Source organism: Tyto alba, unplaced genomic scaffold, assembly GCF_018691265.1.
Source record: "Tyto alba isolate M040663 unplaced genomic scaffold, T.alba_DEE_v4.0 Super-Scaffold_30, whole genome shotgun sequence".
NCBI lineage: Eukaryota > Metazoa > Chordata > Aves > Strigiformes > Tytonidae > Tyto > Tyto alba.
The window spans coordinates 352,054-366,546 of record NW_024881305.1 but is presented as its reverse complement, the minus strand read 5'-3'; the positions used below and the strand labels follow the sequence as shown (position 1 = coordinate 366,546).

The following is a 14,493-nucleotide window of genomic DNA, read 5'->3' as shown; positions in this document are numbered from 1 at the left end:
CTGTCTCCTGTGAGAGGGGGACCACGATGGATCAGGAGGAACAAGTTCCGAACAGTCCCCTCACCGAAGATGAAGGAAGTGGCAGCACTGCCTGCACCCCCCATTCCCTGCCCCTGTGCCGCTGGGGGAGGAGGTAGAGATATCGGGAGCAGAGCTGAGCCCGGGAAGAAGGGAGGGGTGGGGGGAAGGTGTTCTCAAGATGTGGCAATGCTTCTCACTGTCCTGCTCTGTTATGTGTTGTTAGTGTCTGTAATAAATGTATGTTCTTTCTTTCTTCCCCTGACGAGTCTGCCTTTTGCTCGTGATCATAAAGGGGGATTTTCCCCCATCCCAGTCCTATCTTGAACCCCAAGCCTGGCTCTCTGTCCCTTCTCATTGCCGGAGGGGAAGGGAGAGAGAGCTGCTGCATTGTGGTTGGCTGCTAACCAGGCCCAAACCACGACAGCGGTGCAGGCTTGTTTTGTTAAGAACACCCTCCTGAAAATGCTGTAGCCCCCGAGGTCTGCCTGCGCCGTCAAAGTGATCTGTGATGGGTGCAGTGGTTGCAAACAGCGCCTGGGGACCAGAGGTAACAGACCCACCTTGCACTGATCTCTCAGCAGGGAGGAGATTTACCAGAAGGGGACGTGAGGTTGCCCTCCCACTCCCCTAATCTTAATCCCTCTGCACATCACCGGACAGCTGGGAAAAGCTTGGTGATGCTGGGAGAGATGTGGCCTGGATGGAGAAGAAAGCACATGGAGGGTGGGGCAGCCATGAGGGGCTCTGCTCACAGCAGGGGACATAGATGGTCACTGGGGCATGAGACCTGCCAGAGCAGGGCTGCCTGTGATGGAAGTCCCTTGGGGGTCTGAGAGGGGAGACCAGCATTCTTAGAGCCCCAGCACCCAGACCCTGGGGAAGAGGATCAGGGAAGCTCAGGCCATATAGGATCATTCTTGAAATCCTCCCTGGCCTTCTGAACAGCCCTGCCACTGCCAGCAGCGTTGTGGCACACAGAGTATAGCACCTGGGTCAGTCCCTGCCAGCCCAGCCAGGCCACCAGACTCCTCCGGGTGCCTGTGACCTGCATCCCTAGGCATTCCCACAGACCCACAGCCAAGCACAGCAGTACCTTGGCACCTGTGACAACTGGATTGGGCTCTCACTCCACAGGGACTGAAAATCTCTGCCCAGTGCAGGACCTTGAGCACCCTCTGAACTTCATTTCTGAGTGACAACAGGGTGGGAAAGGAGGTAGCACACTAGGAAATTATACCCTACAGGCAATGGGAAACCAGGGCACAGGTACAGAGAGCTGGGGGGCCAAGGATGGGGTCCTAGAGGACCTGGTGACAGAAGAAAAGTGCTGGCACTGGCATGAAATCTGGGAGCTTGCCAAAACTGAGAAGCCCAGAGGCTAGAGAATGGCAGTATCAATGTGCAGGGTTGTGCAGGGTGGAGCGTGTTGCTGTCACAGGCCTGGACCACCCTCCAGAAAAGGTGACTGCTGCCAAGGGCCTGATCATCCTCTTTTCCCCATCACAGAGAACAGCTGAAGGTCACCCTGTGCAGGAGTGGCAGTGACAGCAGCTCTGCCAGACACAGCCTTGCAGTGCACTGGAGCTGGCAAACCCTGCTTCTGAGAGGAGATGGCATGCCAAGTCACTAGAGAGGGTTAATCTGTAGTCTACCCAATCCTACAGATGCTTCTAGAGTTATCATCAGGTCTGCTAAATGCAGCACATGACCTCCTGGTGCATAGGGTCATTTTCAGTGCTAGACATGGGCTGTAGATGTCCCAGTGCTATGAAAGGCAGTGGCACGCTGGCTTCCTAGCACTGCTCTGAAAATGCTCCCAGCAGAGCACTTGCCATATAGCCAGCCACTGTCTGCAGCCACCCAGCCAAGCAGTTTATATGGTGTAGAGCTTCTGAAATAGTGTATAGATTATACACATGCACACATATACAGTCAGTATGTGTATATGTATGGATCACTGTATAAAGGGACACATGCAAAGCAAATGCCTTGAAATTTGATCTGTCTGATCCTCCCCTGGCATGGGACAGCAGTGTCCTGTGGGTACAGGATGCTGTGGAAACCCTTTTTCTTCCCATCTGCACTGATCTGAGGCTAGACATGTGGGTAACCACCTGTCCAGGTGCACATATGGGGAAGATAGGCAGGGTGAGTGGGGCAGGGGCTGGCACACATCTGGCTGCTCGTGGTCCAGTCCTGAGTGAGTAGACTGTTTTCCAGAGGATCCCAGTGCCTACAGATTCAGGGGATGGAAGGGGGGCAATGTCACATGTCGGCTGGCTGGGGATGGTCCCCTATGTTTAAACAGTGCTTTAAGGTCCACAGGGCCATGGCTGTGATCACCATACACTCATGCCATGGGCTGATCCTGGCTTGTCCCTCCTCAGAACCAAGCAGAGCAGGGAGAGAGGAGAGGCCACCAGCACACAGGCATCCCCGTCTTGCCCCAGGGCAGGTGCTGTGGCATAGCCTCAGGTGGGTGCTGCCAGTGGTGCTCTGCAAGGACACCCTTGTGCCTGAGCAGCCTGACACTTACATCAATCTCACTGAGGATGACATCAATGATGCTGCCAATCACTATGAGGAAGTCGAAGACATTCCAGGGGTCCCCGAAGTAGCCCTGTCAGGGAAGAGCCAGAGAAGAGGAGTGAACATTCAAGGGTTAAGTTAAGGAGGAGACAGATCCTGAAGCCCAGAGGAAGGAGTGCCAGAAGGATCACTAGAGACCTCTGGCACCTCAGGTAGAGCCAGAAGAAGGGATGGTGGTCAGACCTTGTACCCACTGGTCAATTGTTTGGACCTGTCTTGCAATGGTGTGAAATGAGCAGGGTGGATCAAGGTAGCTAGAGTTATGACCCCACCAGTGACAGATGACCCTGAAGATGGGAAAAATGGCTGTCTGGATTGGGTTGGATTTGGCTAGCAAGGGTAGCCCTGACAAACAGTAGACCTTCCAGAAGCTAACAGGTCCTGCACATGGGGGTCCTCAAGGATGTCACAAGAAGTTCTCTGGAGTTGCAGGCCTGGGGGTGCTTGTACTCGAGAGATGCCAAATGCAGTATAAATGGACTCTCCTAGCCTGGCCTGAGGAGTCCTGCCCTCCAGACCATGCCCTCCTCTCACCTTGACTTTAAAGGCCATGAGTTTGAGAATCATCTCCAGGGTGAAGAGGATGGTGAAAGCCACATTGAGGATGTCTGAGATGTGGTTCATTTCTGCAGACTGATTGTAATGCTGAGGAGAAGACAAAAGGAGCCATGTTAGCCCACGGCAGGTCCAGCCTCCGTTGTGAGCTCAGAGGCATGTGCTGGATGCAGGACACCCCTCCCAACCCCACAACTATGGCTCAGCAAGACAGAAATTTTCCCCCTGCAGCCCCTTCTCTGGGTTCCCCACATCCAACCAGTCCCACATCCAACCAGTCCTGCTTTGCCCCTATCCCTAGAGGTGCTGAGCATACACCACGAGCTTTGCTACGTAGGAAAGACCTCCTTCACAGCAGGTCCCTTGGAGGTGGCAGGGCTGAGCTAGCCTGTCTGCTGCCATGGACAACCCTCCACCACCCGTGGTGGGTACTATACCCCTTACCTGCATGCCCAGGCAGATGGTGTTCAGCAGGATCAGGAAGAACATGAGGTACTCAAAGTAGGAGGAGGTGATCACATACCAGATCTGGTACTGGTAGGGGTTCTTGGGGATGTACCGCCGCAGCGGGCGAGCCTTCAGCGCGTACTGCACACACTGGCGCTGGGGAGGGAGGGCAGGTGTGATCCCACAGCAGGGCACAGGGCAGTGCCAGGGGCACAGACACTGAACCAGCACCACTGGCAACACTGCATGTCCCCATAGACACGAGTTGGGTCCCCCTTTCTCTCTCAGCCCAGCAACACGGGCCAGGGGCAGCGACAGTACAAGTATCTTCTGTGCTTTCTGCAATTATACCCCCCAGAGCACCCACATGGGAACAAGTTTCCAAAGCCACTGCTTGCCTCCAAAAATTGCCGTTCTGCCCTTGTATCAACCCCTCCAGTTCTGAGCCTGCCTGGTTATCATGGCGCTTTCTCAGGGTCTCTCAGGACTGGCCAAGAGCAGCTTGAAGACACCACATGAACCAGGGGTGGAGGGGGCACTGAGACTTCTCTCTGCACCTGAGAGGTGCTGAGCAGGCCCTTCCCTCCCCAGCAGGCCAGGCCCATCTCAGCTGGGTTCATGTGCAGCTCACACCACACCCAGCACCCTCAGCTCAGGGTGTCTGTGCTGCCTCTGTGATATTTCTCAGCACATGAGCATTACAGCACCTCATCTGGGTCAGCAAGCATCCCTGTCTAACTGTCCTCCCCAGTGCATGCCACGTCCTCTGCCAATGCCAGTCTCGCTCCTGCTGCTTTCAATCTTGATGTCCCCAGCCAGAATCACAGCATGACAGCATCACAGAAGGGCTGACAGTGGAAGGTTCCTCTGGAGATGGTCTAGTCAAAGTTCCCTGCCCAAAGCAGGGCCAGCTAGAGCATGTTGTCCAGGACTGTGTCCAGCTGGGTTTTGAAAACTTCCAAAGATGAAGCCTTCACAACCTCTCTGGACAACCTGTTTCAGTGCTTGATCACCCTCACCATAAAAAAGTGGGGGGTTTATGTTTAAATAGAATCTCTTGTTTTCTTCAGTTTGTGCCCACTGCCATTTGTCCTGTCTCTGGACACAACTGAAAAGAGCTTGGCTCCATCTTCTTTACTCCCTCCCATCAGGTATTTATACAGATAGGTAAGATCCCTATGAACCTTCTCTTCTCAACATCAGGCTCAACTCTCAACCTCTCCTTATATGACAGATGCACCAGACTCTCAATCATCCCAGCAGTCCTTTTCCGGACTCACTCCAGTACGTCCATGTCACTTCTGTACTGGAGAGCCCAGAATTGGGCACAACCCTCTGTTCCAGCTCAGTCTGGGCACTCTACCTGCACTGGAAGGCCCACTCCCTGGTTCTGGTCTGCTCTGCCCTTCCCTTGGAAGACTTGTGTTGTGCCAGGCACGGGTCCAGCTGACCCTGTCCCAGCAGCAAACAGACGTGGGGCAGGTTCATCTCCTCTGTGCCTGCAGTACCAACACTAAGGGCTGATCCAAATCAGCCAGCCCCAGCAATGCCAGATGCAGGGCTGGTCCACCTTGCCCTGTCCCAGCACTGTCATTACCTGGTTCTTGTCCAGCTCACAGTTCTTGTACTCGTTCTCCCCCTGCTCCTGGAAGGTGACAATGACAAAGCCCACAAAGATATTCATCATAAAGAAGGCAATGAGGATGATGTAGATGATGAAGAACATTGCAATCTCCACCCGGTAGTTGTAGATAGGGCCTGTATCCTCAGCATTAGTGTCAATGGCCATGTATAGCAGCCTACAGGAGGGAAAGCAAGGCAACAGAGATCCTAATTAGGTGGGAAAGGCCATCTCTCCTCTTGAAGGTTATGGAGGGCTCTTGGGACATCCCAAATCCAACAGTGGTGGGACAGGGGTGCTGGGATGACCTTGTCAGCTCCACGGCCACTGCCAGGATGGCTAGCCCTGCTCCTCAGCCTGGGCAGCTCTTCCTTCTTTACCGTGGTAAAGGCCTGCTGCAGTGACCCGCTCCCAGCACAGACTCATCCCTCAGCAGGCCCCGCACACAGCCAGACTCACTCTGGCCAGCCCTCGAAGGTGGAGACAGTGAAAAGTGACATCATGGCTGAGAAGACGTTGTCAAAGTGGTAGTTGCTGTGCACCCAGACACGCTCCTGTAGCTCAATCTGCGTGGGGTCACCATCCACGTAGTTGATGAAATATCCCCTAGAGCAGAAGGGAATGCGGTGCTTACTGGGCAGGGCCCCCTCAGCTCACCCACTGCGGTGCTGGCCCAGGGCTCTTTGGTCCTTGGGAGGGGAGGATAGCCCCGTGCTTGTTTCTGATTTACCCCAGGGGGAGGGAGAACAGCATGAGACCTCAGCCCCACTTTTTGGATGCAACATCCCCATGCAGGAACAGAAGTGGCCCCCACCACACCCCGCCCCCACTCCCATCCTTGGCCACTGCCCTTCTGGCACTCAGCTGCAGACACCTCTTACCTGCACTCCTTCTCCGTCATCTTGGATGGATCTGTGCATCTATAGAACTTGCCCTGCATTTGACAGAGATCAGAAGAGGCTACGATTTTGCTGTGACTTCGGGAGCCCTGGGGAGTTTTGACTTTTTCACAGCCCACAGTCAGTCCCCATCCTGCCTCCATGCTGACTCTGGCCCCTGCCTCTCACCACCGCTGGCTTCCCCACTCTGCATGCCAATGCAACCCAGTTCACAGGGTGTTTCAGGAGCCATGGCAGACCCTAGGGTCAATCCCAGGCTGAGACAAGTAAACGTTGCCTAGTGATGGGAACAAATCTTCCAGGGCCCTGAGCTGTAACCTATCCCGTTCATCCTATCTGGGAACCAACTACTGGGAAAACAGGGAAGAAAGCAGTAACCATAGTGTTAACTAAAAGTTAAGGTAAGCTGACAGGTCTGCTCAGTCTGCAGAGTGTCCTGAAAGCATAGTGTCTCTCCATGTCAGCTGGGAATTTAAGCTCAATTATTAGAACAAAGCTGATCTCAGCCAGGGCCAGCTCTGCCAAGGTCCAGAGAACAGGAGTGGTGCTGTGAAAAAGGAAACACTCCGTATCTAAAGTGTAGAGGAAGTCAGAAGCACTTGCTGCCTTAGAAAAGGGAAACTGAGGCACTAAGTGGGGCAAGGCAGCTGGTCCCTTTACATCTGCTGTCTGGATCTGACAGTATCCTGAGTGTTTCCTGCCCTCCTCCTTCTTCAGACTCTTCTGCCAGGAGGTCTGGTGCAGGCAGGTCTTCTTGCAGAGCACAGAGAGTATGGCCTGTGCTGACCTGGGAGTCACCATCCCCAAGAGCTATGACTAGAAGAGTCTGTCCAGGACGTGCCTGAGCAGAATGTCTCTCGTGCCCATCTGAGACACCTCTCACCTTGAAGAGCTGGACCCCAATGCAGGCAAACATGAACTGCAGCAATGTCGTGACGACCACAATGTTGCCAATAGTCTTGATGGCCACGAACACACACTGGACCACGTGCTGCGGGAGTTGAGGACAGTGCACACATGAGCATGGCTGGGGCAAGCCCCTGCTGCATGTCCCACACCCTCTCACTGCAGGGAGGGGCCTCAGGAAGAGTGGGAGCTTGCTGAGAGCAGTGGGATGGGGCAAATCCCTTCCACAGATGTGGAGTGGGAATTGGGATCCTGGTCCCACAAACCATGCAGGGCATGATGCCTGCCACAGAACCTCCTGTGAGGTCTCCCATGGGCTTAGCCACAACCTCCCTCTTACCTTCAGCCCCTTTGCCCTGTTAATGGCTCGCAGAGGCCTCAGCACTCTCAGCACCCGGAGGATCTTCACCACTGAGATAGCACTGGACCTGAGGAGGAAGGCAGAGCTGAGATGGGGCAATTCCCCCACCTAGGCCAGCCTGGCACCACCCCACCAAGCAGCTATGGAGGCCAGGTTGGGACCAGGAGAGAAGGACAAAGTGATGACAGAGACATGCTAATGTCATTAAGCTATCACCCCACATAAGGCCAAGAGACACTGGAAGCTGGAGAAAACAACTCCAAATTTAATTCCTACCCAGATCTTCACCTTTGCCACTCAAGGAGTTTGCCTCCCTGCCTCCCAGTTGCCTATGCCTTGTCCCCCTAAGCATGACTTTATGGACGCTAACACGTGAGCTAATGCTTGGGCTGGCTGCTCCTCTCCATCCAGCACAGAGAGATGCAGCACCCCAGCTGCCCTGCCAGGCTCAACACACCCGTGCCCGCCCCACGAAGCATGGAGGTGCTTACTCGATTCCCATGGAGATGAGGGAGACAGCGACCACCAGCAAGTCGAGGATATTGAAAGAGTTCCTGCAGAAGGAGCCTTTGTGCAGGAAAGCACCATAGGCTGTCATCTGGGGAGCAGAAGGAGTTAGGAGAGAGGCCAGGCAGGGGTTGGGGGCATGGTACCTCCATAGCCCTGGCACACACAAGGCACTCATAGCTCCATGGCCTGGGAACCCTATCCTGCTCAGACCTCTGCCTCCACAGTCAGGCAGGAAGCTGACTTCAGCTGTAAATCCTCTGTACTGTACTGGACAGAGACAAAATACTTCCCAGTCATTCAGCAAATTAAAGAGAAGAGTAAAGAGACTTGGAGTGGGAGCAACATGCAGTATATGCTTGAATTACTGTTTTACTCTACAGATTTCCATTGCTTTCTCTTTCTCAGAGTTTTTCTTAAAGGCACGTCAGAACGAAAATGCTGGTGCCATGGCCCATCTGTCCCTATGTCACAGTGCAGCTGACTTGGCTGCCTGACCTCACTGGAGGGGACACATGGTCTCTGGGGTAGGTCATGTACCACCTAGATTGCATGAACTCTGGGGACGTGAGGATCAGCTGGCAACTTCTGCTCTCTGGGACCTCGAGCTTGTGCCCAAAAAGCATGAGTGCCCATGGCCAAAACAGTCTACACCCATGTGCTGGGCCATCTGCATGGCCAGGACTATGGGGTAGAAGGACTCACCTTCAAGATGATTTCAACGGTGAAGACAGAGGTGAAACCAATGTCAAAGTATCCGAGAATCTGGGGACAGAATTACCAGAACCCGGTGAGATTTGAGTGATATGGGAAATGCTCCGGTGTGTTCAAACATCCTGGCCTTGTAGTTTTGCCCTCCACTCTGTGGACTGGAGAGCCCATGTAGCTCAACAGAGCCTGCAAACCCAGTGGCAAGAAGTCTCCTGAACTTCCCTCAGCTTTGCTGATTTTCCCCAGTGCATGATCCAACCTGCAGCCTGGGACCAAGCTCTGTTTCCAAGTGAGTAAGGTTTGACCAGATTTACCTGAAAGCATCTGATCCCCAAAAGCACCAACTGCCCTGGGAAGCTGTCTCATGTGAGACCCTCCAGCCCCTGCCAGACACTGCATGGGTGCAGACCCATTTGTGCTGTGTGTGGCTAGTCCTGTGGCTACCACTGCTCCATGCCAGCAGCATTTCAGGCTGCTGCACATACCAGTGCTCCAGTCTGCCACCACACAGGATCTCCCTATCCTCAATAAGACACCACAGCATTGAACCAAGGTAATCTCACACACCCTGCCAGGTGGATATCTTCACCCAGAAATAAACTGAGACACAGAGCAGTAAAAGCTTGTCCCAGCTATGCCATGAATGGAAAACACAACCAGCCTCTCCTCCCACAGGGTATTGCCCTCCCAGAGGCAGGGATGAAATCACAGCTACCTGCCTAGACATGACCTCTGGCAAGCAGGTCTCTGCTTACCGGGGAACTGTGGGTCTCCTTGAGGTCTCCCCCATCCATCCCAACCCTCCACAACTACACGGGCACCTGGTTGCGGAAGGACTCAGCCCGGATGGGATCCTCAGCTGCCAGCGAGATGCTGCTGAGCAGAATGAAGAGCAGGATGAAGTTAGTGAACCAGGTGGCATTGACAATTCTGTGGCACAGCATCCGAAACCTGCCAGGGACAGGAACAGCATGAAATACTGTGAGGGGTCAGAGGGACATCAGATAGCGCGATGTTAGCCTGGAAGAGGGTTACGACTAAACTTGGGGGACAGGAAGGCCCCAGGCATGAAGGGATGTCTGTGCCAACCCTTCCACAGAGACTGCTCAGTGAGCTGGCTCCCTTCAGAGCTGGCTGTTACACACTAGTAGGACCCCACTGGGAAGGGTTGGTGCCAGACGTATTTGGACCAGGCCTGGCTCCACAAGACAGGGAGAAGGGTCAGTGCGTACTTGTTGGTTGGGCTGAAGATGAAGAAGGAGCTGGCTTCAGGCATAGGCACAGCCTTCTCTTTCAGCTGTAGCTCTGCAAGGGGACGTGGCCGAGGACTCAGGGGGATTTCAGGCTCATCTTCCTCATCATCACCTGCAGGGTGGCCGCGAGGAAGGAAAAGAAAAGAATCACCCAGAGAGGGAGAGGGAATGTGACTTTATGGACAGTCCTCTGACCTTGTGACCCTGATTTGGCATCTGTGTCAGAAGGACCTCAGGCCCTGCAACTGGTGGAGGGTCACCACATCCTCTGCTCCTCACACATCCAGGGTTCTTGCTGGCCTGCCCAGGGACAAGTCTTACCTGGGAAGTCTGCAGAAGGGTAGGGGTCTTTGATCTCGTTGACGTTGGATTCAAATTCATCCACTTTTAACTGAAACAAGGAGAGAGAGAGGAGGACATGCAGCTGCGTGTGCCAGTATTACTGTGATATGTTGCATGTTGGCCAGACCCTATCGTCTTGGAGGACATCTGGGGCAAGCAGTGTCTCTGCATTTGGCCTGTACAGCACCAAGCACATGGAGTCCTGGCCCAGGATGGAGTAGGATGAGGGGAAATACCTCAGAGATGCTGCAATCTGAGCAAAGAGCAATACCAAGAAGATAGGACAGGGGAATGTGTGCTCGGCAAGAGTCTGGGGCCATGTACCTATACCATGGGTGGAATAAGACATGGGGTGAGTTCCAATGGGGCATCTCTGGAAAGCGGATAGGGAATTAGCTGCTGGCCAGATGCTTATGAGGCAGCTTGGCACCGTCAGCACAGCTGAACAGAGGGTTTTGCATACAGAGGGTGCTGGTGTGGACATAGAGGTCTGAGATGTTGCTGACCTGCTCTGCTCCCCTCCACACTAGTGTGCACCAGCCCATCTCAACCACTGACAACTGACTGTGGCCAAGGAAATTAATCAGAGGAAAAGGATCCCCAGATCTGTTTCACCAAAAACATGTCCTGCCTCAGCCCAGAGAGCCCTCATCACCAAGGGATGCTAAGGTGAGGAGCAATTCTGGTCCAGACCCAGGCTGGCTCCAAGCCTCTGTCAGTCCTGTCTGGTGGGAGGAGGAATCCTGTTCCTCACCAGGAGCTCCCCAAAGTCCAGCCCCAGAAGCACTGACCTTGGCTGTTGTGGGAATCCCTTCTCCCTTTGCTTTCTGCTCAAGCTTCTTTGCCAGCATCTGCTTCTCTTCTTCAGACTTCTCTGGGTATCCTCTGAGCGGAGAGGAGGAGAGAGCAGGAACTGAGCTCTGAGCAGGGGCATGGGTGATGCCGTTCTGTCACCTCACTCCAAAGCACTTGTTTGGGGGCTCCCACTGCCAGGGAGCACTCACCTGGACATCTTCCGCCGCTTGCGTTCCTCTGCTTTGGCCTTCTGGGCTAAGGTCAGGCTCTCAGCCTCAGCCAGGTTATCAACTGCGATGGCCAGGAAGACATTGAGGAGGATATCTGGAGGGACAGTGCTAAGGATATGAGCTTGGTTACTGTTTGGAGGATGTGGCCAGAGGTGTCTGTGGTCTCCAGGGTGCCCTGAGAATCCTCTTGGAGCTGAGATCATGAGATAACCCTGGCTGGTGGTCCCTAACCCTGCACCCATCCTTGTGAATACTGAGCTCTGGGCTGGCTTTCCTCTCTCTGCCTTAGCTCAGTCTGTCCAGCTCAATTTTGTGACTGCATTGACTGATGGCTGAATCTATGCCTGCCAGTGATCCAAACTTGCCCCGTGGTGTGCTTTCTTCCATATTCCAGACCCCAGCTACCACCAATGCAAGCCCTGAAGCCTGTGGTTTGTTCCTCTGATGTTCAGGACTGAAAAGCTTAAGGCAAGCACTCAAAAGCTTAAGGAAGTCCCCATTTCCCCACCTTCACAGTCCTGTGTAGCTGATGTTGTGGGGCTGGGTACAGGGAGCCTGGGCTTGGCTTTGCAGGCAGAGGATACAGTTCCCACATACGAAGAGGATGATGAAGTAGATGCAGACCAGCATGCCAGGAAAGGACGGGCCCCCAAAGGCCATGATCCCATCATACATGATTGAATTCCAGTCCTCTCCAGTCAGGATCTGGGAGCAGAGCAGAAATGGGGACTCAAGAGCCCATACAGCAGAGCACGGCAGAACCCCACAGCTTGATCCTGACCTGGCTCCAGTGCCAAACCCTCACAGACCCTACAGCCCCACAGCCAAACCCCACATCCCTGCTCAGCCCTGAACCTGCACCACTGCTTGTGACCCCAAATGCATTTCCCTGCTCCTGACTCAAAGCCACATCACCTCTCACAAACCTACATCTCTCTGAGCCCCAGCTGTTGCCAGGAGACCCCACAGCCAAGGTGGGACTCCCAGCACCTTGTCCTCCAGCCCACTGCTGCACTTCCCACAGCCTCATACCTGAAACACACTGATGAGAGCCTGGGGGAAGTTGTCAAATGTGCTGCGCCGCACTTGCATGTCCTCGAAGTCAAACATGCCGCCAAAAAGCTGCATGCCCAGCAGAGCAAAGACAATAATGAAGAGGAAGAGTAGGAGGAGCAGAGAGGCAATGGAACGGACAGAGTTGAGCAGGGAAGCCACCAGGTTGCTCAGGGATGTCCAGTACCTGGGGAGAGCAGACAAGAGTGTGTGGGAGGTGAGGGAGTGGGGAAGGCTGTGGGCAGGACCAGGTAGGTGAAGGGAACAGACTGCCTGGCCCACGGGGATGTGCTGGCAGCCCAGAAAGGGGGTCTCTGAAGCAGTACCAGGCACAGGTTGGGCACTGGGACTGCTCCAGCCAGCCCCCAGGAGGTGGAACCGAAGCTCCAAGTGTGCTGTGACAGGCAAGACACCCTGCTGCCTGCACAGGGCACCAGCAGGCAGGATGGGGAAGGGGGGTGAACACACAGTGAGTTGGTTCCAGAAAGAGAAGCCAGGAGTCCTGGCCCCCAGCACCCCCATTTACAACACGCCAGAACACAAAGCAAGAGAGGGACCCCATGAAACTTCCAGTAAGACCTTCTCTGTCCTCCCCAACACTCCCAGACCATGTCCTGGAGAGAAATATCCCCAGCTTGGCCTTGTTCCTCCATCCAGGAACTACCAGCTCTGTCCACACTGAAGCCCTCTCCAGAGACAAGGCCAACAATGCCTGGGGACTGTAAGCTGCCAGCACCCACAGAGCTCCGTCCCCAACCTGGTGATCTTGAAGATGCGGAGGAGCCGGATGCAACGCAGCACAGAGATACCGAGGGGCGACAAGGTGCCGAGCTCCACCAAGATCGTCTCCAAGATCCCCGCGCACACCACAAAGCAGTCAAAGCGGTTGAAGAGTGACATGAAGTACTGGCGCAGGCCCAGTGCATACATCTTCAGCAGCATCTCAGCCACAAAGAGTGCTAGCAGCACCCGGTTGGCATTGTCTATGGCAGGAGAACAAGCCCATCAGAGCATGGACCTCTTAATCTCATCATGAGACAGCAGGAAGGAAAGCAGGGCAGTGCTGCTCACCTCCTTTCTCTGCCCACCGAGGCCTGAGCTGCAGCTGCAGCAAATGCTGTTTTTCAGGGAGCACATGGTAGAGGAAGATGAGGAGAAGGGTGATGTGCATCTGTGTGCTTGTATGTGAGTGTGGCTGTACTGTGCATGTGAGCCCATGCAGTGCGTGCGTGTGTACTGGGCTGTATGTGTGCATATGCATGGCTGAGCTGTGTACGTGTGTGCACTACTGTATTTCATGTGTGTTTGCATGTGTGTGGGTGCAGGTAGTGTGACTGCATGCAAAGATGTGTGTGGCTGTACTGCATGAGTGCATGCAGTGTGTGTTTGTGTGTACTATTCATGTACAAGTGTAAATGTGTACAGTCTATGTGTGTTCATCACGTAAACCCATGCCCCTAAGAATAGATACACTGTGCATGTATAACTGTAGGCACCATGCATGCTCAATGTGCAGTTGTGTGCCAGTGCAGTGAGGATGGTGTACACACACTTGTGTGCAAGCTGTGTTTGTGTGCATGAGCAAGTCTGCATGTGTCTAACAGCCCCTGTGCCATGCCAGTGTGGCTGTGCGTGCACAGTACAAGTTCACGCACATTTCCAGGGCAGCAGGGTCTCCCTGGCCCTCCCTCTCCCTCAGGCTGTTTGCTCACCTTGCACCTGTGTCAGCCATTCTGGCTGGAAGTGATGCTCAGAGGCGATGGAGAGGGTGTTCAGTGCCACCAGCAGGATGACAAGCCAGTAGAAGAACTTGGACTTCACCACATCCCTGCACTTCCTACGAAACATTCGGTTCCAACGCCTCCACTGACGGCTGGAGAGATGGCCAGAGGGTCAGCAGGGCTGGCCAGCAGGTCCTGCCCAGCATGGGGCTGTGTCTGTAGACTGCAGAGCAAAACCACCCCTGCTCCCTTCTCCAGGGGCCTCCCCTGAAAAGGGCTGAAGAACATAACCCTGCCCCAGCACCCGGTGCATTCACTCAGGCACTGCTGTTCATTCACACAAAGACCTCCTGGCTCCTTTTGGCCTACAGTCATGTCTGGTTGGCTGCTACAGGCCCAGCTCTGAAATCACAAGACATGCTGCATGGGTCATGAGAGGATGCTCAGAGCCTGGTCCCGAAGTGAAGAGACTGTTCACCTTG

At 54.3% G+C, this 14,493-nt stretch overlaps 1 protein-coding gene across 5 annotated transcripts in view; it reads right to left on the bottom strand.

Annotated features, from left to right (window-relative positions):
• The window catches only part of CACNA1S (calcium voltage-gated channel subunit alpha1 S), a 51,949-nt gene that overhangs the window by 15,085 nt on the left and 22,371 nt on the right, over positions 1 to 14,493 (bottom strand). For all 5 annotated transcript variants that reach the window (XM_033001978.2, XM_033001981.2, XM_033001980.2 and 2 more), the window contains 19 exons: positions 14,003 to 14,163; positions 13,048 to 13,273; positions 12,270 to 12,477; positions 11,822 to 11,942; positions 11,217 to 11,331; positions 11,004 to 11,097; positions 10,192 to 10,261; positions 9,850 to 9,982; positions 9,439 to 9,568; positions 8,612 to 8,671; positions 7,891 to 7,997; positions 7,379 to 7,466; positions 7,016 to 7,123; positions 6,115 to 6,167; positions 5,693 to 5,839; positions 5,210 to 5,411; positions 3,610 to 3,768; positions 3,145 to 3,255; positions 2,558 to 2,641 (listed from right to left, as the gene is read on the bottom strand). In XM_033001978.2, the coding sequence (XP_032857869.2) occupies positions 2,558 to 2,641; positions 3,145 to 3,255; positions 3,610 to 3,768; positions 5,210 to 5,411; positions 5,693 to 5,839; positions 6,115 to 6,167; positions 7,016 to 7,123; positions 7,379 to 7,466; positions 7,891 to 7,997; positions 8,612 to 8,671; positions 9,439 to 9,568; positions 9,850 to 9,982; positions 10,192 to 10,261; positions 11,004 to 11,097; positions 11,217 to 11,331; positions 11,822 to 11,942; positions 12,270 to 12,477; positions 13,048 to 13,273; positions 14,003 to 14,163 (2,377 nt within the window). The remainder of the gene's footprint in view (positions 1 to 2,557; positions 2,642 to 3,144; positions 3,256 to 3,609; positions 3,769 to 5,209; positions 5,412 to 5,692; positions 5,840 to 6,114; positions 6,168 to 7,015; positions 7,124 to 7,378; positions 7,467 to 7,890; positions 7,998 to 8,611; positions 8,672 to 9,438; positions 9,569 to 9,849; positions 9,983 to 10,191; positions 10,262 to 11,003; positions 11,098 to 11,216; positions 11,332 to 11,821; positions 11,943 to 12,269; positions 12,478 to 13,047; positions 13,274 to 14,002; positions 14,164 to 14,493) is intronic.